General features: G+C 40.0%; 1 protein-coding gene across 1 annotated transcript in view; it reads right to left on the minus strand.

Moving 5' to 3' along the window:
* The window catches only part of LOC110968584 (mitogen-activated protein kinase kinase kinase kinase 4-like), a 100,383-nt gene extending 83,994 nt beyond the window's left edge, over positions 1 to 16,389 (minus strand). Inside the window, 3 exon segments of the mRNA XM_051954958.1 lie at positions 1,031 to 1,087; positions 15,066 to 15,131; positions 16,188 to 16,389. Coding sequence (XP_051810918.1) covers positions 1,031 to 1,087; positions 15,066 to 15,131; positions 16,188 to 16,244 — 180 coding nt within the window. The 5' untranslated portion in view covers positions 16,245 to 16,389.
* Between the last annotated feature and the right edge of the window lie 10,794 nt (positions 16,390 to 27,183).

Consider the following 27,183-nt stretch of genomic DNA (forward strand, 5'->3'; position numbering starts at 1 on the left):
TTTAGACAATATGCAATGTTAATCTAGCTACGACTTTATCAACGGTAAAATAAAAATATACCAACAGCTGTCATGGAGCTCAGGACTCAAAGTGAGGACAGCCACTATGTAACAAATGATTTCGATGCTGCTTAGAAACTGTAACTCGGCGTGTGACAGCTCACTTATCTGAGCTAAAGAAGAGCACACAATTGTTGGCTCTTGCTCCATCCCATCTCCATGTTAGAGAGAATTTACAAGAATAAGTAATAAGTGAAATTACTGTTGTTGTGCTGTGCATAAATGCACCCAACTCTCTCATTTTGAAGACACCCGTATGGATCCTGCTAGCTGTTTCATGCTGTAGGGACTTAATAACCAAGTAAAGACTCCTACAAACAGCTGGAGGCAACAAACCTCAGCTCCTGTTGACTTTTTGTCAAAATCCAATACAGATTCTGCCCTACATATTCACATCTGCTACAAGCTGGAATGTCCTTACAGCTTCAATATGATGTAGACAATGGGAATAAGAAAGGCACAAACTGCATCATTTGTATCATTATTGGATCAATAATGGTGCTGAAATGTGTTAAAAAGTCTCCCTAAAAGCCAAAAGTCCATGCTTCAGTCTGCTCTGAATGCTCCGTTTGCAATGTTACCTCTACTTCCCCAGATCATTCATGCATTCCTGCAAACAGCTGCTTGTTCTGTAGCCTTGCTGCTTACGTCGTTGCTCAGGCTGTTCAATGTTGCCTACTTACATATTTTGGAACATTCAGGATGCATTTGAGAAGCCGTTATTTTGAGTAAAGAAAAATAGCTAGTGCTATGTATGGGGACAGTGGAACTTAAATGAGAAGCATTTTGAGCCGTAAAACAAACATTATGTCAGAGGAGGATGAATTAAAAATATAAATCTGAAAACATTCATGAGCTCTTCTCCTTAGTATTAACAAAAGATGGGTAACAGAAGAGGAATGGATTAACTGAGAACAGGGACAAAGTGAAAGGGAGTGTGTGTGTGTGATTTAATGCGATGCACTTTTACCTCGGTGACCTCCATGACTTTAATAGCTGCCAGTTGACCTGTCTTGACATGACGACCCTGGAGGCACACATAAAGAGCAAGTTAAGGTCACGACAGGCTTTAAAGAACAAGCAGCCCACTCCAAACAAATCATGTCCACACTGATCCACTGGCATATTTTTAAAGATTTTGACACAAAGGAAACAAATACAAAGCAAAGTGAGTGGAGTGGATGGTGAGAAAAATGAGCTGTCAAACCTGGATGAACTAGACTATGAGAAAAACTTCCCTTGTCATTTCCACATATAATTAAATATCTTAAAATGTGATGCTATCAATTTAGCAGGATTATTTCATGTGCAGTACATTCATGGGTGCTCAAGAAAACAGGATTGATGCAGTGACAAAAAGAGCGTAACTGTACAATTAAGAAAGATGGGTGGCAATTTAATATAATATAATTAAATTAGGCACTAAGTATTGCATGATTACATCCCCAGATTAAAACAACTGGTCCACAGTGAAATGTATAAGCAGCCCAAAAGTCCCAATGGGTATTCTCCCTTACAACACATACGCACAGATACAGTAGAAAATCTTCTGAGTGAATACTTGTATTGTGACATAGTTTTCAATACTTGAGAACAGGCCTGTGTCTAACTAATTTCATTTTCTTATAAGAGGCACAGTCAGAAAGAACAAGACATGACGCAAGATGAGAGAAAGAGAAAGAGCGAGGGAGGGAGTCAGCGAGCAAAGAGGACCGGAGCTGTAAAGTGCAGTCAGGTGAAAAAGGGAAAATTGAAAACCTTGTCATGAGTCAGAAAGCTGACAAGATACTAGAGTAGCTACTCTATAAGCCTTTAAGCTGTGATGTATGACAGAGCTCTGAGCGTGTGTGTGTGTGTGTGTGTGTGTGTGTGTGTGTGTGTGTGTGTGTGTGTGTGTGTGTGTGTGTGTGTGTGTATGTGTGTGTGTGTGTGTGTGTGTGTGTGTGTGTGTGTGTGTGTGTGTATGAAATAGAACAGAGGGCATGACAAATCCAACTACACTCAATCAGTCAGCTAATACTCAGGTACAGACACAGCGAGGTAGAGAAAAACTGTACAACTAAGATGAATGGAGAGCTTGAGAATAACACTTCATTTTAAATATGTAGCTATTTTTTTTCTCTGCAACAAAGCCTTAGAAACACTCAGTCTCTTTCCAGGAATAATTTCTCCATTGTATAGCCAGAGATGGAGACCAGCAGGGTGTTGAAACCTGTGTGTCTAAATCAACTGTTTCCACATCAGAGAAGTCCTCAGGAGTTTACAAGAATTAGACTCAAGACATTAGTCATAAATCCAGCTGTGTGTGTGTGCTAATACGATTTTATTGTTGGATTTCATAGTACTGTATGCTATATTCACAAGTATTCCATCTCCCTCTGATTATAACACCAGGAAAATGAATTAAACTGACCTTTTATTCAACATGCACTGCTTTAACATGTATTACATAATTTATTGCAAATACCATCCATTTGTGACGCTATGGCTTGCAACCCAAACCTGCTTTTGCTTGTGACTCAAGAGGAAAAGATTTAAACATAGGAAATGTCCGGATATCCTGGCAAAACGCAGTAAATACCAAATGGGAAGTTTACAGAATATTAAATATTACAGTATACAGATTTTATCATACATAATTTGTGCTGAAAGTGCAGAAGGAAGTGAGAAACTTCCGGAGCTAAAAACTACAAACGTACTGGCAAAAGCAAGCAAAGACGGATTTTTCACATCAGCCACAGTCCATTGTTAAAGGATACTTAAGTCTCTCTTCCAGTTTTTTCCCTGAAATAGTCTCTTCCTGCCTTGAAATGAATTAGATGGAGCTACATTGTTGCTTCTTCTACAATGTGCCTGCAGTTCTGTCTATTTGTTGCAGCTCAAACACACCAGCTCACACACGCTTAAAAACTGTAAAACTACTCTGCGCTACACAATGGCAATTTGTAATACTGGAGTATTTCTATGGTGCCATAATTGGGTCAAAAGTCACGCGCGCGTAACTCTCTCTCGCGCGCGCAAAACACGTACCCCGCGCGCGCATAGCAATGTCTCCACGCGCAAAAAACACTCTGCGTGCGCAAGGAGCCTCGTGGAGCTCTGATCTACATGCGCAGGGAGAAGACTTTTGACCCTTTGTGGGCGGATACCAGTGCTCGCCACAACCTCCCTATGATTGGCTGTCTGCGACAGCAAGAACTCACCCCCCACGTGGGATGCCACTATATACAAGAGAGGAAATGACACATTCCGCTGGAGCCCCTTTGATGCTGCTGCCACTGTTCTGCTGTGCCCATGGACTGCAGCTCCGCCGAACACACACAGAACCGAGCCCGGATCTCCAACTGCCGGTGGGTGAGTGTCTCCACGTATTTCTGGCTCTAAACGGGAGGTCTCAGTGCTCCATTGCAGGGCTGTCAGCCTTTAGTACAGCGATTAGACGTTAGTTAGCTCCATTGCTAACGGCAGTTACACAGGTGGACTGACCGGAATCGGCCCAGAAGCCCAGCATGTCTACTCCAGTGATTCTGACAGGGAGTTTAAGAGTCACGAGGCTCCTCGCACGTGCAGTGTATTTTTGCACGTGGAGACATTGCTACGCGCGCGCGGGGTACGTGTTTCGCACGCGCGAGAGAGTGTTACGTGCGCGCGAGAGAGTTACGAGCACGTGACTTTTGACCCAATTATGGCACCATATATTTCAGCCATACATGTTTGAACCAGAAACCGATTCAGAGGAAGAACAAGCCTCACTCTGCAACGTGACAGGATTGGTTCCTAGTGTTTGTTTCATATGAAACCCCAGAAGTCTAAATCTGTGTTTTTTGTCATCAGGATACTCCGAGTTTCAAGGTGGAAACGCATGCATTGCATTGACTGCCTACATCGCCCACAATATATCATCTGTCATATAAAAACACAATATGGATGCAGTGACCAAATAAAGAAATGGATTTTCCACGTGAGGAGGTCTTTGAATGGTGAAACTTAATCCATATGGAGCTACTTAAAACAAGCATGGTAATTCCGTACCATTACAGTTTGGCCAAATCACACTGCTGTACAGTAGCTACTAAAGCAGAAGAAGGCAGAATTATTTGGTAGAATTGGGCAAAAATTCCACAATGACATTTCAGCATATTTCCCCAATTTTTGCCTACCACAATTTTAAAAAGAGCTGTTAGAAAACAATTTGCTTGCTAGGAAGAATATCCATCTCTGAAGAAATGTAGCTAATACTTGTGTCTACTTTGATTTGTTAGTGCTTATTCTTTAAAAGACCTGAAACATCTAGTAATGAGAGAGAGGCAGCAGCACAAAAAGATTGTGAATAGTAGGAATTCACTGTAAAACCCTGTAGAAAGCCCTGAAATCAATTCATGGTATGAGGGTGTTGGGGGGAATTATTTGAATCATTGTTTAGTAAAGAGTGTTCTCCTTTTAACAAACCCAAGTTTAACAAGCATTTAAATGTTTCAGACCTTATGCTGAAAAGATTCCAAAATGCTGCCTGGACAGCAGCCATTAAACTTGCTGTCATGTAACTAATTAGCTGATATTCTTCTCGTATAAATCACACTGGGATACAGAATATGAGCTGTGCTCTGTGAGGCTCGCTGACCCCTCTTCATTCCAGCCTTGATTCTGTCCCCAAGTAAAGGACATTGTCTCCATAATTGCAAAGTATTGTGGCATATAAGCAGCCACCGGCCTGCCCGTGATAAATAAGGAAATGGCCTTCCTGTCCCCTCAGACTCAATGGTGTCTGCTTGCTGCCACCACGACTAACAAATGTGAAATGTTCTACTCTCAAGTGAGCTACTTATTAACAATATGCAGCACTGGCACACACACACACACACACACACACACACACACACACACACACACACACACACATGTTTGTTTTTCTATACCGGTGGGGACTTACCATTGACTCCCATTCATATCTAACTCCTAACCCTTACCCTAACCTTAACCATCACCAAATCAATGCCTAACCCTAAACAAACGTTTTTGCACTTTTACATTTTTATTAACAACAATATGGCCAAGAAAACGGTGTTGCCACCTGTGGGGACCTCATTTTAGGTCCCCACCGTAAGACAAGTCCCCACCTTTATAGCAAATAGTCAGGTCAAAGTCCCCACCGGAATAGCAGAAACAAGTACACACACACACACACACACACACACACACACACACACACACACACACACACACACACACACACACACACACACACACACACACACACACACACACACACACACACACACACACACACACACACACACACACACACACTGAAAGGGCTCTCTGCTCTCCACCAGCATTAATTGGAGAAAGCTTGTGCACTTTCTGACCGTGGAGTCCAATGAATCACACACACACACACGCACGCACGCACACGCACACATTACGATGCAAAGTGATAGGAATCAAACCTAAATAAATTCAGATACAAATGCCTTCTACGTTGCTGTCACTCGCTCTCTGATACGCAAACTCACACATACACTGTGCCAGAACACGGGAACACTACAAATACCGTGTCAGTGAAAAGGTTACTGTAATGTATTCATGCATATGCTAATTAGATACAGGAGAGACATTTATAATGAAGACAGCACAGGGGACAAATGAGAGAAGCACTCTCACTGCATCTGTCTCTAACTTCCTGTCTCACTCTTCTCTCTATGTAAATCTGTGTCTCACTCTCATCTCCCTCTGCTGCCTTTTTGTACGAGTCCCCTACAGAATAGTCTGTTGGTTACATATGTGTACTTTATGCTTGGATGGACTGCATCGGTGCTGGACTCTCCAGTGCAACCTGAATGTTTCTATTCGAAGGCTGCATGCTTGTACCTGTGTGTGCACATCTATGGCTATGAGGACAAAGGGCATTAAAACATTGCTGTAAGGATATTTCTACCTTTCAAAGTAATGTTCAGATGACTGCTAGTAGACTCGTTTGATGTTTTCTTGTCTTCAATTCAGGTTAGTACTAGATATAGGTCATTTAGTTGCAATGGTTAAAGTTCATCTCCAGTTAGTGATTAAACCTCTAAAAGCTCATCTCTGTGAACTGAAGTTAGACATTTAGAAAACTTTGTAAAATAATCTAATCTCGCCTCAAAATAGCTAAGATGTAACTCTAAATCCACAAGGTCCATGGCTTTCTCTCCATGCTCACTGCAGCTCAAGCACACGAGCTCATCCATGACTCTAGTCAAACATTATAAAACTACTCTGCGCTACACAATGGCTACTTGTTGTACTGGAGTGATTCTATCATGCATGTTCGAAATAAAAATTGGAAATTTTGAAAGTCTGAATTAGTGTTTCTGTTTCTTGAGAAGGTAGAAATGCTCAGCTATGGCTTTAACTGCTTATTTTTGCTCTTCTGGCATATAAAAACCACATCATATGGATATGTTGACAAAATGAAAAACTGACATGTGACCTTTTTTCAAATGTTCTATTGTTTGTGACGTGTTTTTTTCTCGTGTTTTTAAAAATCATTCCTGTATAATGCCTTCTCTTGTTATTGCACAGCCTTGACAACAGTCACTTTGCATTTTACTGCACATACTGTATGAGCATGTGACAAGTAAAAACTCTTTAGTCTTGAAATTTTGAGGAAAATAAGTGGCTACAGAGGAGATAATGTCAGTGAAAAGTAGAAAGCAGTGTGTACTTGTAGTGCTTTTGTTGTTTATACTTAACAGTTCTCATTGTGGGGCTCAGATCCCCTTTGGGGACAACAAGTCAGTCCTTATAATTAAATCAATCTTAGTTCCAGGCTAGACTAAAGCCAATTTAATCTTAGGTTAGAGTAGGTTAGTGAAGTTTAGACATGCAGTGGTTATCTTTAGGGCTAGGACAACTTTCCAGGAAATGTAGGTCAATGAAATGTCCTCTAAAGTGATGGAAACGCAACCGACTGTGTGAGTGTGTCCTTTTTTTGACTGGAGCAACAGCCTATTCACATGGAACCTTCACTAGCTGGCACTATAGAGTCGCTGCTTTCCATTATACTGAGCATAATACTACGAAAAGCTCAACTACAACTTATTCATCCCGCTGTTATAAGAGCAGAACTGAGAAATTGAAGTGACTCCCACTGTGCTCTGTGCATGGTATGTGTGATTGTGAGTACTAAGGGTCAACTGATTATCAGCCTCTCCGATCCTAGATAAGATGGGTGATAATTTTCTGGAGGTTACTCACAATAACACGTAACTCAAGGATGTTTACTGTTTTATAGTTAACATAAAAATACTGTTTAGCACAACTTGGAATAAGAAAAGGACTCCTCTGTGAAAATGCATGTTCACATCACGCATTTATAGAAAAATACTCCAGTATAAAGTCCTAAGGTCTGTGGCTCTGTGTGTAGCTCGTATGAAAAATACCCCACATGGTAGCATTACAGTCATTACATATTTTCACAAGAAGCCGGCATTATAAACGTGGGATGTGGAGGTTGAGAGACAAAGGCAGCGATCAGGCAGGGAAGCTGCATTATGAGATTGTAGGATTCGGCAATGTTGAAGCTCTCAGGGACTGAAAGTCTGAGTATGTCAAACTCTATTACAATGACTTCTACAAATCTTTCTTTGTTTTTTTTTAAAATCAAAATATTGCCATTCTTCAAGGTGTAATGAAGTACAGTGCTGAACCACTTGTGTATTTATAATAGTTTTGGCATTTAGAAAGTACAGTGAGGAGAACAGTTCCTTCTATGCATGTTCAAGCCATTAGACTTCCCGTATTCTCTCTCCTTGGCTATCCACAGGGGTAATCAGTGCAAACCATACAGTTCTAACCCTCATGAGGGGATGCTTTCCTCTTCTCTCGCTAGTTTTCATCTGTCTCTCCTTTGTTTTTCCTTCCTCCCCTCCTCTCTTGCACCTTTGCCTTCCTTCCTTTGTCATCTCTCACTTTCCTCTCCCTTTTTCCTTTTTCTCTCTTCCATTCTCTATCTGATTCAACTAAAACAAGCATTAACAGTATATCTGTAGACTAAGATAGAGGATGATTCTTCCCTCTGCATCTCAGCTCAAACCTTCAGCCACCACTGCTTTGAAATTACCTTAATTTTAAATCTCAAATAATGTGTAATGCTGTATTAAAACAATACTTTACACAATTGAGCTGTCCAGTTTTAAATATGAAAAAGAAACTGATAACTTTACTACAAACAGACTATCTTGTTGATCTTTTGTTGAATAAATCCTTCCATTAGTTTTTGCTGTGCGGCAGCAGGAAGTGTCGAGTTGTGGTTAGTCTGGTTGCACCAGATATTAGTAGGTTGGTCTTAACCCACATTTGGACATATTTTAACATTTTGGTCAGCAGATCCACACATGACTAAGATAAGAGTGACGATATGTGGATAACAGAACAGGAAGCCATGCCTGTGAGAGCAGAAAGATTTGAGGAAGTGTAAGTGATTCACTCTGGGAATGGCTTTGCAACCAGCTGTTTTCTAGTTTCAACACGGTGTCACCAGAGATACTGAAGAGAAACTGAGGAACGCATGGCCACTGGTTTAACCTTTGACAGTTCTGATGAAAATGTTCCTGAGAGGTTAACAAATGAATGCTAAAGATATGTTCTGATACACTTGATTCCCTCCATTGGTATGATTTAACTATGCAGGTCAGACAAAGCAAAATATTCTAAATAGTCATAATAACAGTAGTAGCATATTTACATACTGGAAATTACACTGTCTTAATTTAGGCCTTAAGCTACAGTGGTCACTCTTTAGTCAGCGTTACTAAAGGAAGAACTGTGTTGCATCAGCAGTGATCAGAGGTTTAAGGCTTTGGAGAAGTTTGACATTTTCACACTGCAACACACACACAGACACACACAGATGACTCTACAGCAGTGGCTTGCAGGGAAGGGAAGTTCCTTTTGCAAACAGGGAAACGCCCTGTGTGTCTCAGTGTGTGTGTGTGTGTGTGTGTGTGAGTGTGTACGATGTGTATACAGTGAGTGAGAGAAGCATGCACGGCGCTCTAATGCTGTCCAATACTCAATCTCAATAACTTTGTTTATTTAACAGCTTAAATTACTACCATATGCAACCTACTGTACTAGGGCACTTATTGAAATACTTTGAAATTCAAAATTTTCAGCTGTCGAGTGTTATTGGAGGACCTCATACTTCTTTACTTTTGTGACATTTTTCAAAATGTTTAATTTTCAATTTGAAATTCAAGGTCAATGAAGTTACCATATATGGTTCCTTGCCTGTTGGTTAAAAACAAATTCCAAGAAATGTATATATCACCACTTAGCACAACTACTCAACTGTAAAATGTGTAATTTTTGTCAACTAACCATGGTTAGTTGTGACATCTTGACTGCAAATATGGAAGAGGATCGAACCACAAGTCCATCTTTTTCCAACTTCAGAGAAAAGAGAAAGTTTGATAGGTTCCAGGCCTCTGCTGATTTGTCAAATGCCACTGTGTAGTGTGCTGTATGTAACATACAGTGATCTTCACTGATTGGCTGCGTGAAAACCGCATGCTTCTCGACCTCACTGAGACACAGGAACAACGTGGTATTTAATGTCTGCAGATGTTACCAAATATGACCACTTGCCTGACGGAGGGCTACGGAACTTTTCGCTTTGTGACTGAAAAAAAATCTATTTTCTTTCACAATATTTTGAGGTCAATTTCCATGACCTTAAAACAGCACAAACTATTGTAAAAAAATAAAAATAAAAAACTCATCAAAACATGCAAAAACATGTAAGGAATTATTGCTGTTTCCCTAAGAAGCTAAGGCCTTTGACAGTCAGGGTTAGATATTTCTGCCCATGACACTGCTGAGGGCATACTAATAGCATGTGACTACTACTGCACATAATACATCGTTTAATGTTTGTACGGATGTGTCTGGCCTGGGTCACTTAGATTCTACTCCTGGGTGAATGTGAAAAGCGGTTGGATGTGCCTTATCAGTCATTAATGAATAAAGCTTACGTAATAAGGTGAAGGGTTTTGACGTGTTTATGCGGATATGAGTGACTGAGTTAGTCTTCTTGACACCAAACCACTTCTCTTTTTGACTGCAGGTACTTTACTGACATAAATACTGCAGGAGCCTGGATCCAGAGTTTCAGTTATTGTTCTCAAAAGTGTCCCTGCTACCATGGCGCTGCTTTCCAGTGTGCCAAAAACTATACGGTCTGCAGAAGTGAATGTTGCAGTTGGGTTAAACATAAGTTATTTTACATAGTCTAACAATTGAGACTATTGAGACGACACTCTTGTCTGGATTCTCGCAAAAATTATGTCTAAATCGATCCCACTGGCTCATTAATGAGTTGTCACCCTAACTTCTCAATTTAACACAGTTCTTATGATATGGTGGAAAACAAAAGCAAGAGCCCTGAAGATTCCTTGAGTTCCTGAGTAGTTCCTGACTCCTCGGTTCCTGGGGCTATTTGGATGAAAAGGCCTGATTGTCCCCAGCCCTCTCTGCTCTGCATCTCTTCTAATTGTGTCTGTGTTAGCATGCCAGAGAAGCCTGTGTGCTGACCAGGAGGCTGTTCCACCGAATTAAAATCAAAATGAGCTTAATGGGGCTCACTTTCCTCCAGTGTCTGTTCCCACTGACACCGGAGTTTGATTGACAGATCAGACTACTAACTGACAATTAGTGGATCAAAAAAAATCGGCCCACATTGGTGCGCAACATGAGTCACGATGAAATGTAGCAATCACTACAATCAAATCCTGATGTTAGACACCGGTCAACTGTAAGGCTTCAATTTAGAGCAGAACTAATTGGCAACATAACCTGAGTTGCACTACAAACCATTTCACCAAACAACAGACGGTGGATCACTGTGGTTTACAGAGGAGACTAGAGCAAACTGCACATTACTTTGCACATATAAACACTGTCATGGTGACTCCTGCTCCGCCTCCCTGTTCTGCCTCTTCGTCTTCAAACTCCCTCATTCTTGGCAGCATGTGTTCTTGAATTTTCCACATCCTGTCATGGCTAACCTGCTGTCTGTGCTCACTTAGTCTTCCTCCCATCAGTTTGTTTATTTTGAATAAACAGAAGAACTTCTCACTACAAATGTGCAGTTCTAGACATTTCTTCCACTTCCATTTCCATTCCTGCGTAACTGAACCTGCTGTTTGTGGAGGAGCCACTTCTCAGATTTGACATTCTAGTCATTTATTCTGCTGCCAGCCTTTGAACAAATGAATTGATAAACTACAAACATAGTTCATAAAGTTAGCTGTAACTGAAAAACTGGGTATTTGATGTAGTAGCATCTTTAAACAGATGCATTCTATAGCACAAAAAGTATCTCAGCATCTCTAAAAATGGGAAAATTCCTTCAACACTGGGCATTATCACGTTGTGATTCTACAATATAAACACAAGAGATTTATTCTGATCAGGACATTGCATGTTCTCTCTTTGCCTGCATGGGTTTTCCAGTTTCCTCCTACACACTAAAGACACGCATGCCAGGTTAATTGGTGATTCCAAACTGGTTGTAGGTGTGAGTGTGAATGTTCATGCTTGACTGTCTCTTTGTGTTGGCTCTGTGATGTACTGGTGGCATGTCTAGGGTGTGTGTCACCTCTCTCCCGTGTCAGCTGGGATACACTTCAACTCCTACAACCCTTGGATGAAGCCGGTACAGCTATTGGATGCATGGGCATTTGTCTCAGAGTGTCATGTCTTTGATTACCCAGGCACAGTAGAGCAGAATTTAGAGATGAACAACCAGTCAATTAATAACTCAATTGGTTGACGAAGAAGTAAAAAGATGACTCTGGAGTACTTTCTCAAGCGCAAATTGTGAAAAATGGAAAATAAGTTTTTGGACACCCAAAAAATGTTTTTTTTTGTTTCAAAAGGGGTGGTTGGATTAGACAGACACAAACACAAACTAGACCAGCCCTCAGTAGATGTTAGAACCACGCCCAGATATCTGAACGGACATACGCACATACATACTTACCCAGCCAGCCAGATAATGATGCAACATGCAAGAAATGTGCTAAGTGACCCCTGTGACCTTGACCTTGATCTGCTGGCCTCTAACTCCACAACTGAGCAGGGGACCTTAGACCGATCTTCAGTGCCAAAGTTTGATTATCCTGACTTCAGCGCTTGCAGAGATATCTGAACGGACATACATACTTACCCAGCCAGCCAGATACCGAAGCGAATGCAGTAACCCCGCTGACGTACATGTCAAGCTTGGTTAATTATATTTTTTTTGGTTATTGTTTACAAGAAAAACTGACAAAACTAAATTCTTGACAGTTTCAATATGTCAGTTCCCAATATTGTCTGTATCAAAGTCAACAAATAACAAAAAATAAACTATCACATCATCAAATTAATATTTAGCAGTCCCACCATTAGCATGCAGTAGAGCTCTAATTATGGCTGCCATCTTTCCCAAGAGCCTATCACACTGGACAGAGGTAATCTTGTCCCATTCTTCTCGAATTACTGCTTTAATTTTTCTAAATTAATTAACTGAACTAATAACTTTTTAATGTCTTTTTTAGGATTTGTTTAGTATTTTGGCTGTGACTGTACTAAAGGAATTGCACTTGAAGACCTAAGAGCGATTCTTAATGCAACATTTCACAAATGCATAGGGTGTCCACCATTGTATGTCACGTATCATGTAATCTAAATTAATATCTTTGGGTTTGGTCAAACAAAAAGGAGACACAAGACGACTACTTGCAGACCCAGTTCATCCATTTTCTAACATTTTGGTCTGTTTAGTCCCTGTCTGGATAAACACAAGTGTGTGGTACATATATAAAGAAGCAATTCTTTAATGAAGTCACTATAGATTTGTGGTATATTAAGGAAATGCTCATATAAAGACTTCCTCTGTTGTACTGTTTAGTCTGTGTCAGTCATTTTACATTACTGCACACTTAAAATGCAATGTATTAACACATATAAATAAACAGAGTAAAATCCTCAATGCTTTGTCAGCATCTCCTGCACTCACGTCAATCTACAAGTCAATGTTTTTGTAAGGGGCTGCATGTGCGAGTGGGTGTGTGTGTGTGTGTGTGTGTGTGTGTAGAACAAGTCATTGTTCTACAGGGTCTGTTCCTGTCCTGGTTTCCCATGATGACACTAACTCACGCAAACACACTGCGAGAAAGTGTCAGCATGGGAAAACAGATCAGCACAGTCCTCCTTAAACTCTGATTGATTGCCTGTTAGCTTTATGTTCCATTATTACTACTTTGCCCAGAGCAATTCTCATAAACCTGAACAAAGCGCTGATAGAGTGAGCGCATTCCAAGTGCTACTGCCAGTATGCCAAATGCACATAATAGACAAATGACATGATTAGAATTTCTGGGCTTGCGCTAGCCGATGCGCCACGGCACCATTGGCGCATCCTTTTGCTGGATGGTGATCAAGATTCGGGTGGCTCCGACCATTTCCGAAGCCTGCCGAGAGAAAAAGTTTGTTTTCTTATATTATCGCTCGAACGTTTCGAAGAAAAAGTAAGTCGAACCCTTTTTTGTTGCTTTTTGACTGCGCCACCCGTCGGGGCGATGCGCCAATGGCACTGTGGCGATCGGCTAGCGCAAGCCCAGAGAATAATTGAGAGGAACAGACACTGAAGGACAACAAAACTAGCGCTTATTAGCTGCTTGTGAACAATGTTTATGCAGCAACTTTTTTTATTTAAATCAGTGACATGTCACCCAGAATAATTTGAACAAACCCAGATACAAGCCTTTAGATATAAACACATGGAGGTCTGTGGGTTGTGCTGCCTTAAATCACTGCTGTAAGTCATCCTGAAAAGAAATTGCTCATCCACATTTGGCAGTTTCCTCTAGATAAAACATCAATGACTGTGAGTCACAGGATGAAATTTGCAATTTTCTGCCCGTGTGTAAAAGCACCCTGTGTAAAGGGCAACACAGGCCTTACTGTCCTGAACATCTTTTGCAACGCTTCCTCTTTCAGGAAATCAAGTGGCGATCAAGGCATACACCCACGTTCTGTCTCACACATTCACACACAGACACGCACACCTCCGAGAGCCTTCCATGGACTTCATTCATTCTCTGATCCCACACTTTTAACTTCCACCTTACCTCTAAAATACACTGCTAGGACTGCTTATTCCCAACACTAGTTCATAGCTAGATTATGATGTTTTGATAGCTGAATTTGCTCTTGCTGCACACTGAATGTCTTGTGTTGCAGGTAATATAACTATCCTGATACAACTTCTGTCTTTGCTATTTCCAGTCTTTTTACCCAACGTAAAGCATCTAAAACTGACCTCTCATTAACAGCCTGAGCCGCCTGTTGCACAATCATTCACACCAGAGGACTTGCGTTTTTAAAGCAAAAAATCGAAACTGGGCCGCATAGGTGCAGGAACACAGCGTTTGTAGCATAACCAAAATATCTGAATGCAAGGCACAACCAGCTGCACAAGCCCGAATAAGACGACACACCTCCTGCAACCACAAACCGCTCATTCTCACTCATACACAAACAGATATTGCGATAAGGAAGTGAGCCCCACCCAGGGCCTTTAAAAGATGCTGAAGATGTTTGTGTGTGTGTGTGTCTGTGTGTGAACTGTGAACTAAGAGCTACAGGATATTTCTGTCGACAGCAATTTCTTCTTTTTCATCCCAATTAACTGGAAGTAGTAGCACTAGATCTTACCAGAAGTGACGCGTCAGATACTGAAATGAACGATGCGTCTGCGTGTGTCAGGGCTGGAGGTGGAAGTTTATGGCTTGTGAGGCTTGTGTAGCAACTACAGGCAACTTTTATGATCCTGCTCACTCCCATGCAAACAATGATTAGATAGAAACACTTCGCACTTAAATGTGTGGGGGGGTTTTGGGACCAGTGTCGCTATTTCCAGTAGTGTTTGTTTTCTTGCACGCATGCAACAAATGACACAGAAAAGATGGGTAGAAAATTACCTTGTACACCTGACCATAGGTTCCATTGCCAACCACTTCAACCAGCTCAAAGATGCCTGCTGGATCCTAGAAAGAAATGAACATGGTAAAGAAAACATACGTACAAAACAGCTTGTAACTTCTCTTTTTTCAGTTTTGCATTCATCAGTTTACTTGGAAGAGTAATGAAAGAAAGTTTGTATGTTATAGCACTTTCTATCTCTTTATATTTCTGTAGCCACTGACCTGAAAGTGAAATATTAAGGACATATCCAGTGATTTTCAAAGCTCATTTTGTGTCATTGCAGCTCAAGTCCTTATCCAGTGCAGTGCAGCTAAATATATGACTGCACAACATTACAGGCAATCTTACATTTCAGTAAAGTCACAATACAACCGGCTCATGCCAAGTAAAACTATGACAAACAGCTTTATAAGCTCGCTGCCAAGGGTGGACGGAGAGCAACAATGCAGAGTTATCCTTGGATGGGGACTGAGGAAATGGGGCTGAATATGTGGATAAGAACTTGAGCAAAGAAGAACAATAAAAAATGGCTCGAAAATCACAGAATATGAGGCGAGTACAGAGATAATATCACATAAAGAAAATGCATTTCCATTTTTGGGTCATACTACCAATTAGACTACGAAACGTTAAGTCAAGTCAGAAATTAGGTTAAATAAGCTTTGAAAAGAACAAATACACTACTAACTTAGAATTAGGCTGCATTTTGGGGACATTTTCTATCAATAAATACACTCTAAACACGCTGTCTGGATGTTGACCACTTGTTGCATAGCTGCATGTCAACTTTTTAGCAAGTCACCAAAAGGGAAAATCCTGTTTGCAGCTTGTAAACTTAAACCAAACAGGACAGAGAGCAGACAGAAAGCACGGCGTTACAGGAGAAAAACCCTCGATATATTACACACACACACACACACACACACACACACTTAACACAACTTTTCGTAACAGTAAACACGCTGAGTATCGAGCATTACACAAGGTAAAGAAAAAAAAGTCCTCATTGAAGTTGTTGCTAGAAAATTACCGTTAAGTTTGAAGCAACACCCACCACATCCTACAGTGTTTACTCAAACATTTGGTTAAAAAACGAACGACAGCGGCTCTGAACTCACTCGTAAAGCGGCGAGGTCTATGCTGTCCAGGCTCCTGGTGGTGTTTTCTCTCGACATTGCTGCCACTAACTTTTGTCAGCGTGTTGATGTTTGTGTTGAAGACATGGACGGTCGGACTTTCTCCCCTGACGTTACAAACTAACGGCTTTTCCTCCGCTCTGGTCCATTCTGAAGTTTTAGCTAGCAGCGTTAAGCTTGCGGAAACGACACGTAGCATCCGGGAAGACCTTTCAGAATTAGAGTGCACTGCTGTGATTTATTTTATGTGCGCGTCTCACTGTTCTATTGAAAATAGCTCAAACACGGCTCATAATAAATTATATATAAATATTCTATTATATTTACGTTGTATAAAAGTAATAAAAGGTTTATAATTCTGTCTGAGACCCAAATGATAACCTTGCAACTTCTGAGCCTAACTGTGAAATTCAAACTCACTATTTCTGGTTAGTATTTCATGCTTGACGCTAGTAAGTTAGGCTAGAGATTTTTTTTCTTCGAGCAACTCAGAAAAAAATGACATTTTGTAAACCCGAAAAAATGAGGAAGAACCTTTGACTTACTCATAGCCTGTTTCTACAGGATGCATTTTTATTTTTAAAAAGTGGTAACAAAAAAAATCGTAGTAATTACTTTGTAAATACTTTTTGGGGGAATAAATATACTTGTCAATGCTGCAATTAGCTCAGATGTTACATTTAAAAGTGTGACTGCATGTGTATATATTATTAGATTAGAATATATTAGATTACATTGAACTTTATTGAGTACAATTACTATGACAACAAAATACAATTTAGAGTCTAACCAGAAGTGCAAAAGAAGCAGTACAATGTAAAATGACAACGTGGAATAACTATACTGGCAGTTTGAATGTCCTAAAATACATGTAGTATAAACAGTGTAAGCATGTAAGACATATGAATATCCAAGATGCACAAGTCATGCAAAATATATGAAGTATAGGTATATAGTATGATAATATTAACACTAAGAATAGAAATAGAGAGCTGTAGGTTATAAAAGTGTGTCAAATAAATAACAAAAAAGATAAATAAATCTAAAGAATAATGCCAATATGAACAGTATAAACACTATAAACAACATAAAAAGCATATTGTTGGCTAGCAGCTGTTATTTTGCCATATCTTTGAAATTTTGCAGCATAAAAGCTAGAAACATCAACTTCCACTTAGTTGAGGTGGTATTTTTTAAGTGGTAATCACAGCAGATGTTTTTACATGTGATAGTAAGAAAAGTACAGCTGTAATTAGCAATATTAATTCCTGCTGGGGAGCATGTTTCAATCATTAATGTCAGTTACTACGCCTGTGCTTTCCCTGCTTTAGCAATAAAGTATTACTGATTAATCTCTGAACTCCGAGCAATTTATGGACTTTTTTGTTTTTGTTACTGTCATATATCCATCCATTGTTTATTTTATGCCCCAATATAAAGTCCTGTACCTCTACTGAAACAGCACAATCAAGCCTAGAAGTAGAGAGAACTCAAAAATGTCTTCTGTGAACAAGATTATAGTGGCAGAAATCATCAAAGAAGACAAACACATTGAGACTGATTTCTTTGACTATTTATTTTAAACACCCAGAATCAGTATGCACATTTTGGCACGTATCCACTTGTGTTATTAATACTGGAAAGTAAAAGGAAGCTCAGCATTTTAGTCATATTAAATTATTTGCACTTTTTTAACCCCTACAAACCAGATGTTTTTCATACTACTTTGTGCATCATCTCTGGACAGCTGTTTCGCCATGCTGAATGTATCTTCCAACAACTAGTTCTTGTGTTTACCATTTTTAAACCATGCTCAGTATAGATTTTATTGCTCAAGCGTGTTTCATTTCCCCCTCTTAGTCCCTCTTGTTGTCTCCTCTGCTCTGTTTAAACATAGTTTGCTGTTCAGCCAAATATTCACTGAGTTTTTGTCACCTGTCTATTGGTCACAGCTGAGTCAATCGTGGCATGTCAGTTGTGCAGAGGAGTGCAGACAGTTTTGTATTTATTTTGTTTCCAACATCTGCAAAAGAAAAATATGTCTTTTTTTAGATTTGGCTAAATTTTCCCTTGAAACCATGATCTATGTCACACAAGACTAGCATAAGAAACACTGGAAAGTTGATAATCCACCAATTCTTTCTGATTTCTCAGTGTCTCGCTCTGATAAATGGTGTCATTTTGGGATTTAGTGGGTTAATAGTGTTATTTCTTTCCCCCAGGGCAATACATAATCAAGAGAACCAGAAAGTGTAATTTTTAACTGCCTAAAAAATTTAGACAGCGATGTCTTAGGACCTAGGACATGTCATCTCCAAAAACTATGGAGGCATTTATGTGAATCAAATGTGATCAGCCTTCTCCAGACTTTAAGCAGCTTCTAACAGGCTTTGGCTGAAAGAAGACACTGTTCTTAACCCAGCAGACGGTTCTCCAATAACTGGCCCATACCCACTGCTATGTTAGCTTATTAAGCTAATTAGCCTGCATCTGTCAACTCAATCGATGCAAGCTGAAAATTGCTGTAACATTCATGACGGCCACACAGTTTTATTGTTTCATCTCTTTTCTAAAATTGTGGCAAATTAATTGAAACAACAAAATGCTTAACAAATAAAGTTGGTTGACACCTTGAACTTTTTAAATTCGAAAGTTTACAGTTGCGACACTAGCTTGTGTCACTTTTAGCAGTGTTGAATTGTGTCTTAAAACTTAAGTCAACTGTTTTTTCTGAATGAAACCTAATTATGGGGAAAATAAACTGTCCGGTAAGAGTTTCATGTTCATAGTGTAGATAAAGTATTGTCAAATTATATCAAATAAAATACATTTCTTGCCATACACATCATGCTGCTGCAGAAGTCCTGACACAAACGAGGAAATATGACCAGATTACTGTTACTGTTACTACAGTTATAAAATTCTTAGAGAATTTATTTCAAAATCCTACAACTTTAAATCACTGTGCGGCCAGCTTCTTTGAGGACATCATGCCTATTGGACGTCCCAATAACTAGAATAAAACTAGGTTAAGCAGCGTTTCATTGCCATGCAGCTGAGACCAGGAAAAACCTCTCAGCTGAAGTTAGATGAACCTTCAACCACTTTCAAGTCCATGTTTTGCTTTTCTGCACTTCATACTTTAATGCACTGTCATGACTGGAAATTAACCTTATTTTAGAGAGTTGTTTGATCCATGCATCTCATGTCTGCTCTTCAGCTAATTTTAATTGGGAGTCCTTCACTATGTTTTCTATTGTGAGGGTCCATCAAAAAGTTCTTGGCTTCACCGGAAAACTTCTCAGGAGAAAGATTGTTCTTGCATTATTTTTCAATATAGTCTCATTTGAATTCAATACACTTGGTGCACTTTCTCTTCAAGCTCCACAGAAGAAGGTCACATCTTGAGCCTCCAGGTTTTCCTCAACAGCTTGTATGAATTCATCATCGCTCTGAAAATGGTGACTACACAAGTGGGATTTCAGTTTGGAAAACAGATACAGTTCAAAGCCACATTCGGCTGTTTCTGCCACCCGATCTGTGTGGACGGACGCATTGCCCTGGAGCAGTGGTGGATATGTCCTAATAAATATATTTAGTGTTTGTTTGTTTTACATATGTAATTGTGTTGTTAAAATGTATTGCAGTGATGGAGCTTGACATTCCAGTCTCCTAAGTGAACCAGTGACTCACAGTCAGGATGGTGAAATAAGGGTCATTATGTGGTGGGACACAGTCAGCGAGTGTGTGTGTGTGTGTGTGTGTGTGTGTGTGTGTGTGTGTGTGTGTGTGTGTGTGTGTGTGTGTGTGTGTGTGTGTGTGTGTGTGTGTGTGTGTTGTAGAGAAACAGAAAGCAAGACTATGCTGTAGTTCTGTGTAGGAGAATGAGGGATGGCAAGTGACTCTCTTGCACCCTCTGTATGTGCGTTTGTGTGTGTTAGTGATTGTGACAAATTAAGGCAGCTAGAGGGAGGATGGTTGGTAGTGTGCGCTGTGTGTGTGTGTGTGTTGTGTGTGTGTGCCGTGTCGCTTGTAAAGAATGGCCTCTCTGTGGTCGCACACAGTGGCCCTGTTCACACCAGGGTCAGCTGCCTGCACACACACACTCTCAAACACACTCAAACACACTGATTCGTGGATGTGTATCCAACCTAAACAAGACAACATTCTGTCAAACAATCCAGTAAGAAAATTCCACAGTGATAGAGGCTGTCTGTCTGTCTGTCTGTCTCCATATCAACATCATTTCTAACTTCCCATGCCAGTGTGTGTTAGTGTGTGTTGCAAACAGTCAACATAGTAGGTATTTTTTGTTAAGGGGAAGTTGACATTCCACTTACCCAAATCATTTCCTGAGTGCACTTGCACACACTCAAATGATGCAGCGATAAGAAGTGTGTCAGATACTGCTGTCAGATCCTGTCAGGCAAAGAAAAGAGTATTTCTAATTTTGGTTAGCACATCAAAACACATTTTATTGCATTTTTATTAGACTTTATCCTATTTTATAGAGCATGCATAAAAAATAACAAGCAAGCATAATCAAGACATTAAAAATGACAGCGGCAAGTATCCAAGAAACACAATTTTTAACAACACTCATTTCACCATAGGTTTACTTTTTCATGTCTTATTGTAATATTTTACAGAGATAGCTGTATACAGAGTTGAGACCAGACCCTGACATGTGTCTGACATGCTTTTGTTTCTTTAAGGCATTTTTGGATGTTAGATTTTTCATTGCAATATAAAGTCCTTTACACACGTGGACAAAATTGTTGGTACCCCTCAGTTAAAGAAGGAAAAACCCACAATTCTCACTGAAATCACTTGAAACTCACAAAAGTAACAATAAATCAAAATTTATTGAAAATTAAATAATCAAAATCAGCCATCACTTTTGAATTGTTGATTAACATAATTATTTAAAAAAACAAACTAATGAAATAGGGCTGGACAAAAATGATGGTACCCATAACTTAATATTTTGTTGCACAACCTTTTGAGGCAATCACTGCAATTAAACGATTTCTGTATTTGTCAATGAGCGTTCTGCAGCTGTCAACAGGTATTTTGGCCCACTCCTCATGAGCAAACAGCTCCAGTTGTCTCAGGTTTGATGGGTGTCTTCTCCAAATGGCATGTTTCAGCTCCTTCCACATATGTTCAATGGGATTCAGATCTGGGCTCATAGAAGGCCACTTTAGAATAGTCCAACGCTTTTCTCTCAGCCATTCTTGGGTGTTTTTGGCTGTGTGTTTTGGATCGTTGTCCTGTTGGAAGACCCATGACCTGCGACTGAGACCAAGCTTTCTGACACTAGGCAGCACATTTCTCTCCAGAATGCCTTGATAGTCTTCAGATTTCATCGTACCTTGCACACTTTCAAGACACCCTGTGCCAGATGCAGCAAAGCAGCCCCAAAACATTACTGAGCCTCCTCCATGTTTCACCGTAGGGACAGTGTTCTTTTCTTCGTATGCTTGGTTTTTGAGTCTATGAACATAGAGTTGATGTGCCTTACCAAAAAGCTCCAGTTTGGTCTCATCTGTCCAAAGGACATTCTCCCAGAAGCTTTGTGGCTTGTCAACATGCATTTTTGCAAATTCCAGTCTGGCTTTTTTATGAGTTTTTTTCAGCAGTGGTGTCCTCCTTGGTCGTCTCCCATGAAGTCCACTTTGGCTCAAACAACGACGAATGGTGCGATCTGACACCGATGTACCTTGGCCTTGGAGTTCACCTTTAATTTCTTTGGAGGTTGCTCTGGGCTCTTTGGATACAATTCCAACGATCCGTCTCTTCAATTTGTCATCAATTTTCCTCTTGCGGCCACGTCCAGGGAGGTTGGCTACTGTCCCGTGGGTCTTGAACTTCTGAATAATATGAGCCACTGTTGTCACAGGAACTTCAAGCTGTTCAGAGATGGTCTTATAGCCTTTACCTTTAAGATGTTTGTCTATCATTTTTTTTCGGATGTCCTGGGACAATTCTCTCCTTCGCTTTCTGTTGTCCATGTTCAGTGTGGTACACACCTTTTCACCAAACAGCAGGGTGACTACTTGTCTCCCTTTAAATAGGCAGACTGACTGATTATGAGTTTGGAAACACCTGTGATGTCAATTAAATGACACACCTGAGTTAATCATGTCACTCTGGTCAAATAGTTTTCAATCTTTTATAGAGGTACCATCATTTTTGTCCAGGCCTGTTTCATTAGTTTGTTTTTTTTAAATAATTATGTTAATCAACAATTCAAAAGTAATGGCTGTTTTTGATTATTTAATTTTCAATAAATTTTTATTTATTGTTACTTTTGTGAGTTTCAAGTGATTTCAGTGAGAATTGTGGGTTTTTCCTTCTTTAACTGAGGGGTACCAACAATTTTGTCCACGTGTGTAACTCTATGAAAACAGTACAACCATGGCTAGAAGTAGAGAGAGATTAAACATGTCTTCTGTGTACTATGACAAAGTTATAATGCCATAAACCAACAAAGAAGACAAAAACAAAAGCATACTTTAACCTTGATTAATTATTTTTTAGAAAAAAATGTAAAATAAATGTAAAATCTGAAAGCAATATGTACGACTTTTTTCCCCACAGATGTTACCAATACTGGAAAAAAATGGAGGCTCTGCATTGTACAGATATGTAACAATTTGCATTATTTTTTACAACCTCCATAAACTAGAAGTTTTTCATGCTACTCTGCACATCAACATCTATAAAAATCCGTCTGTTATTTGTACACCACTTAATCCTCATTAGGGTCATGAAGGACTGGAGTCTATTCCAGCTGACTTAGGGTGAAGACAGGAGACACCCTGGACAGGTCACCAGTCTGTCACAGGGCTACATATACAGACAAACAGTCACCCTCACATCCACACCTACGGACAACTTAGAATCACTAATTAACCTCAGCATGTTTTTAGACTGTGGGAGGAAGCTGGAGTATCTAGAGAAAACCAACGCATGCACAGGGAGAACATGCAAACTCCACGTGGAAAGATGCCAGGCCCAGACCCAGACGCAAACTGAGGATCGTTTAGCTGCAAAGCAACAGCGCTAACCACCAATCCACTGTGCAGTCCATCCATAAAGATATTTCACCATTTTGAATGTATCCAACAACTTCCTGATAAGTTGCCATTCTTCTCAACCTGACTTAATTTTAGCTGGCAGATCAAAGCAAATTTTATTCCATTTTTAATTCGTCTTTTATTCAAATTTAAAGTTCAAAATTAAAAAGTAAAAATACTTTGTTTAAAAGAACAGATGTCAAAATCAAGACATTTGAAAAGACTGTAGTAAGCATTGAAGAAGCACAGACAAAATGCTCCATTACTCAGTTCAGTTTAAACTGCTTTGGTTGCATCAATGCATTTTTTAATGTCAGATTATCCCATGTGTTGAGCTCCATGTCAGTGAACAGAACTGAAATGAAATGTGTGTTCCTAATTGTGGACAAAAGGATTATATTAAGTGGTATACTCCCTGAAAAGCAACAGCGAAAAGAAAAGCTGCTGACAAGATGCCTCACAGATGCTCAGGAAGGCTGATCCTGCAGCTGAGAGTAGAAGAATTAAAAGCAGCTTGTGATTGTAGGAACACCCATGTCAGATCACCAGAGAGCTACAGTAGTTGGAATCTTCTTCAGAGAGATGTTAACAGAAATCTTTTCTACCTACACCTGAGTGGATGAAACAAAACTTATCATGAGTAAGCCATAACAATTTTCAGGGCAGTTTTTCTCAGTACACACTTATTTTGAGGTAACTGACCTTGATTGCTTATGCACAGTGACAGTAAAACAGTGAAGTGACCTTTCACCTTCACTGCTTAAATAGGGTTAAGTCTAACTAATAGATAACACTACATGAATGAGTACTTTGTGAGTGAGTGAGGCCAAAAAGAGTTAGTGAAAAAGAGCATTTATGTCCAGCAGGTTAAAAAGTAATTATACATAGATATACAGGAAAAAAAAATAACAGAAAATGACTCAGTAAGGCCAGCACATGGCTTCAGAATGGCTTTAACTGACATTTGTAGCTACAGATGGGCAACAAGGTAAAAGAACTTTGATGGTGCTGTTATCCTTTGGGGTAATTTTGCTGGTTTGGTTTGAGGCCACTGGTCACCTCAGAGAGAACAATCCCTGTAAATCAGTAAAATGTTCTTCTGCATGAACAGTTTTATCCTACAACTAGAAAAGCACTCAGAGAGTGCAGACCTCTGCCAAGGATAGAGAGGAAACCCATGCAGTAAAGGATCAGGAGCTGGAATCAAACCTGCGTCTCTGACACAGTTCTGTTTACGAATCACCTTCTTAACCAGTTGAGCTATCTGGACACCTTGCTCCAAGTTGCTGGACGACACACTAACCTATGATGTTTTTGTCATATTTTGGACCACATACTAAACCACATACTAAAAAATTCAAAGTGATCCAGAATCCAGGATCCTTTCCGGATTGCCACCAAAATTAAATCAGCTCTTCCTCTTACCATAGTCTACATCCCCTCAAAATTTCATGTGAATCTGCCCAGGCGTTTTGGAGTTATCTTGCTAACAGACAGACAGACACAAAACGTCGGGTGTCACATAACCTCCTTGGCATGGGCGTCGTAGTGGGGGGGGAAAGGGACCTGACTACCCAGGGCCCGAGTAGGGAGAGGGCCCATGAAAATCCTGATTTTTTTTTTTTGGTGATGTTTATATTTGGAAGGAATTGGGCCCTCTAATTAATTGGTGTCATCATTTATTTAAAATATATTGATAACATCAACATATTGGACATCCTGGGGCCCCCTCTTGGAGGCGCAAAATGGTTTAGTCCGCCGATAGACAGCGCCGGCGACAAGTGTATCAATGAGCCCAGACTGAATGACGTGAGGTCATCGTGCTGCCCAAAAAACAGAAATCAGGGTATGAGAAAAGGAAAGAACGTGAAGAAAAGGAAAAAAGGCAAAATGTGGGGAAGCAACTCATGACTACTTTCTTTCCGAAAGGTGAACAGAGTTTGCTTGTTACGTAACTGCATCCAATTAAAGTTAACGTTACGTCCACTCCAGACAGCTGCTGCTGATGTTTGTATGCTAACGTTAAATCTTTAGCTTAGTTTGCCAACCACGCTGCTTGCTACAAGTAGAGACGATTATGGGCCAGCTAACGTTAGCTGTCAACATTAACCAGTTTCAGAAACAAACAGTGGCGCTGGCGCAGCTGGAGCGGCTGGAGCAGCAGTGGGCAGCCCTGAAGATGAGGCTGAGATAGTGCATAGGGATGAGCAAAGACAAGGTGAGATCGTTGAAGTATTCAAGCGCCCCTCCGCCCACGTTGGTATGTTGGTTCGCAAGGGAGAGAGAGAGAGAGCTGCTGACTTGTAGAATTGCTGCCTAAATGCGAGTTGTTTACCAAAAGTATTAAATAAGTAAGCCTTTTGGTTCAATGCGTGTGATATTGCCTACTAACACAGCAGAGCTGAAAGTGAAACTCCGACAGCACGGTGTCACACACACACACTCTCTCTCTCTCTCACTCACTCACTCTCTCTCTCTCTCTCTCTCTCTCTCTCTCTCTCTCTCTCTCTCCCCCCCTCTCTGTTTCTCACACACACAAACACACACACTCTCTCCCTCTTTCTTGAGACTCAAAAAAAAAAAAAAAACTGAACCTCATTTACTTTAGTGAAAAGTTATTCATATGTGTAGAACCAGCCAAGCAAAAATCATTTTAAAGTTGTTTTTTTTTAAACTGGAATGCACTTTTGCCACTTTGTATTTAAATCCTGATGCAAAATATTAGCATCACTTCTAGAGGCCTTTATGTTTATATCAATAAGTAATGCACTAAATCTAAATAGATGTTCCTTTGAGATATCAAACAGTTTTGTTTGATATCTTTTAGCTAATGTTTGAAAGGCTTGCTAATAGAATATCTTCATTTAAAGTCAGAACTGTTTATAGTTTTGTGTATAGTATTGATGTCATGATATATCTTAGGTCCTCACTTGTCTTTCTTATCTCCAGGTATGTTATCGGTATTGGCCTTTGTAAGCACAAAGTTATTGGTTATCAGGATCGGTTTAAAAAAAATTATTGTGCATCCCTTGCAGTTTTAACTGAAACAAGCAGCAGCCAGTGCTATTATCAAATAGGATATGTTATTACATGTGAGACTATAATCAGGTTGAGGCTAACATCAGTCATGTATGTTTCATGCTTGTAGATGTGTTTGAGAGTATCGAGGAGGCTGGAGAGAGAGAAAAGGAAGGGCCAAGTGAGGGAAATGCAGATGAGTTGTCAGAGGACCCAGGACTATGGCCAGAGAAGGTAACTGCTCAGCAGAGAGAGACCATAGTTTGCAGACTGGCTGGTGAAAGTGTAGACCTGACCAAAGTGGCACCCAAAGACAAGGAAGGCAAAGCATTCCCTAACTATCTTCAATATGTTAAGTCGGCCAATGGGCGTGAGAAGATTAGGAGGGACTGGCTGATTCACAGTGACAGCACAAAGGCTCTGTTCTGCATCCCATGCCTTCTGTTCTCACTACTGTACTATGGCAGGCTCTATTGATAAGATGACATTGGTTTCTGCTTTTTACAAAGGCCTGTCACAATTTTTTTATTCACATTGAAACTTAATATTTTTCTGAACAGTATCTTATTTGATTCATGTTCAAGAATAAATGTTTTTAAATCAAAATTTGAGTGTACTGTAATGGATTAAAACATTAGTACACAAACCAGATGTAGCCTCATGTTTATAAGTATTTGAGCACAAGTAGGCCAAATGCATCAATTCAGGTGGTGAATTAAAGAACCATTCTCAATATAATCTGATCTGATTGTAGCTTAAAACCCTATTTATGCTTGTTTATTTATAAATCTTTTTTTTTTTTTTTTTTTTTTGCTTGTACGCTTCATGCACTGGCATCGATAGGGGCCCGCTGACATGAAGAGTGTACAGGGCCCAGA

This window comes from Acanthochromis polyacanthus, chromosome 10, assembly GCF_021347895.1.
Source record: "Acanthochromis polyacanthus isolate Apoly-LR-REF ecotype Palm Island chromosome 10, KAUST_Apoly_ChrSc, whole genome shotgun sequence".
NCBI lineage: Eukaryota > Metazoa > Chordata > Actinopteri > Pomacentridae > Acanthochromis > Acanthochromis polyacanthus.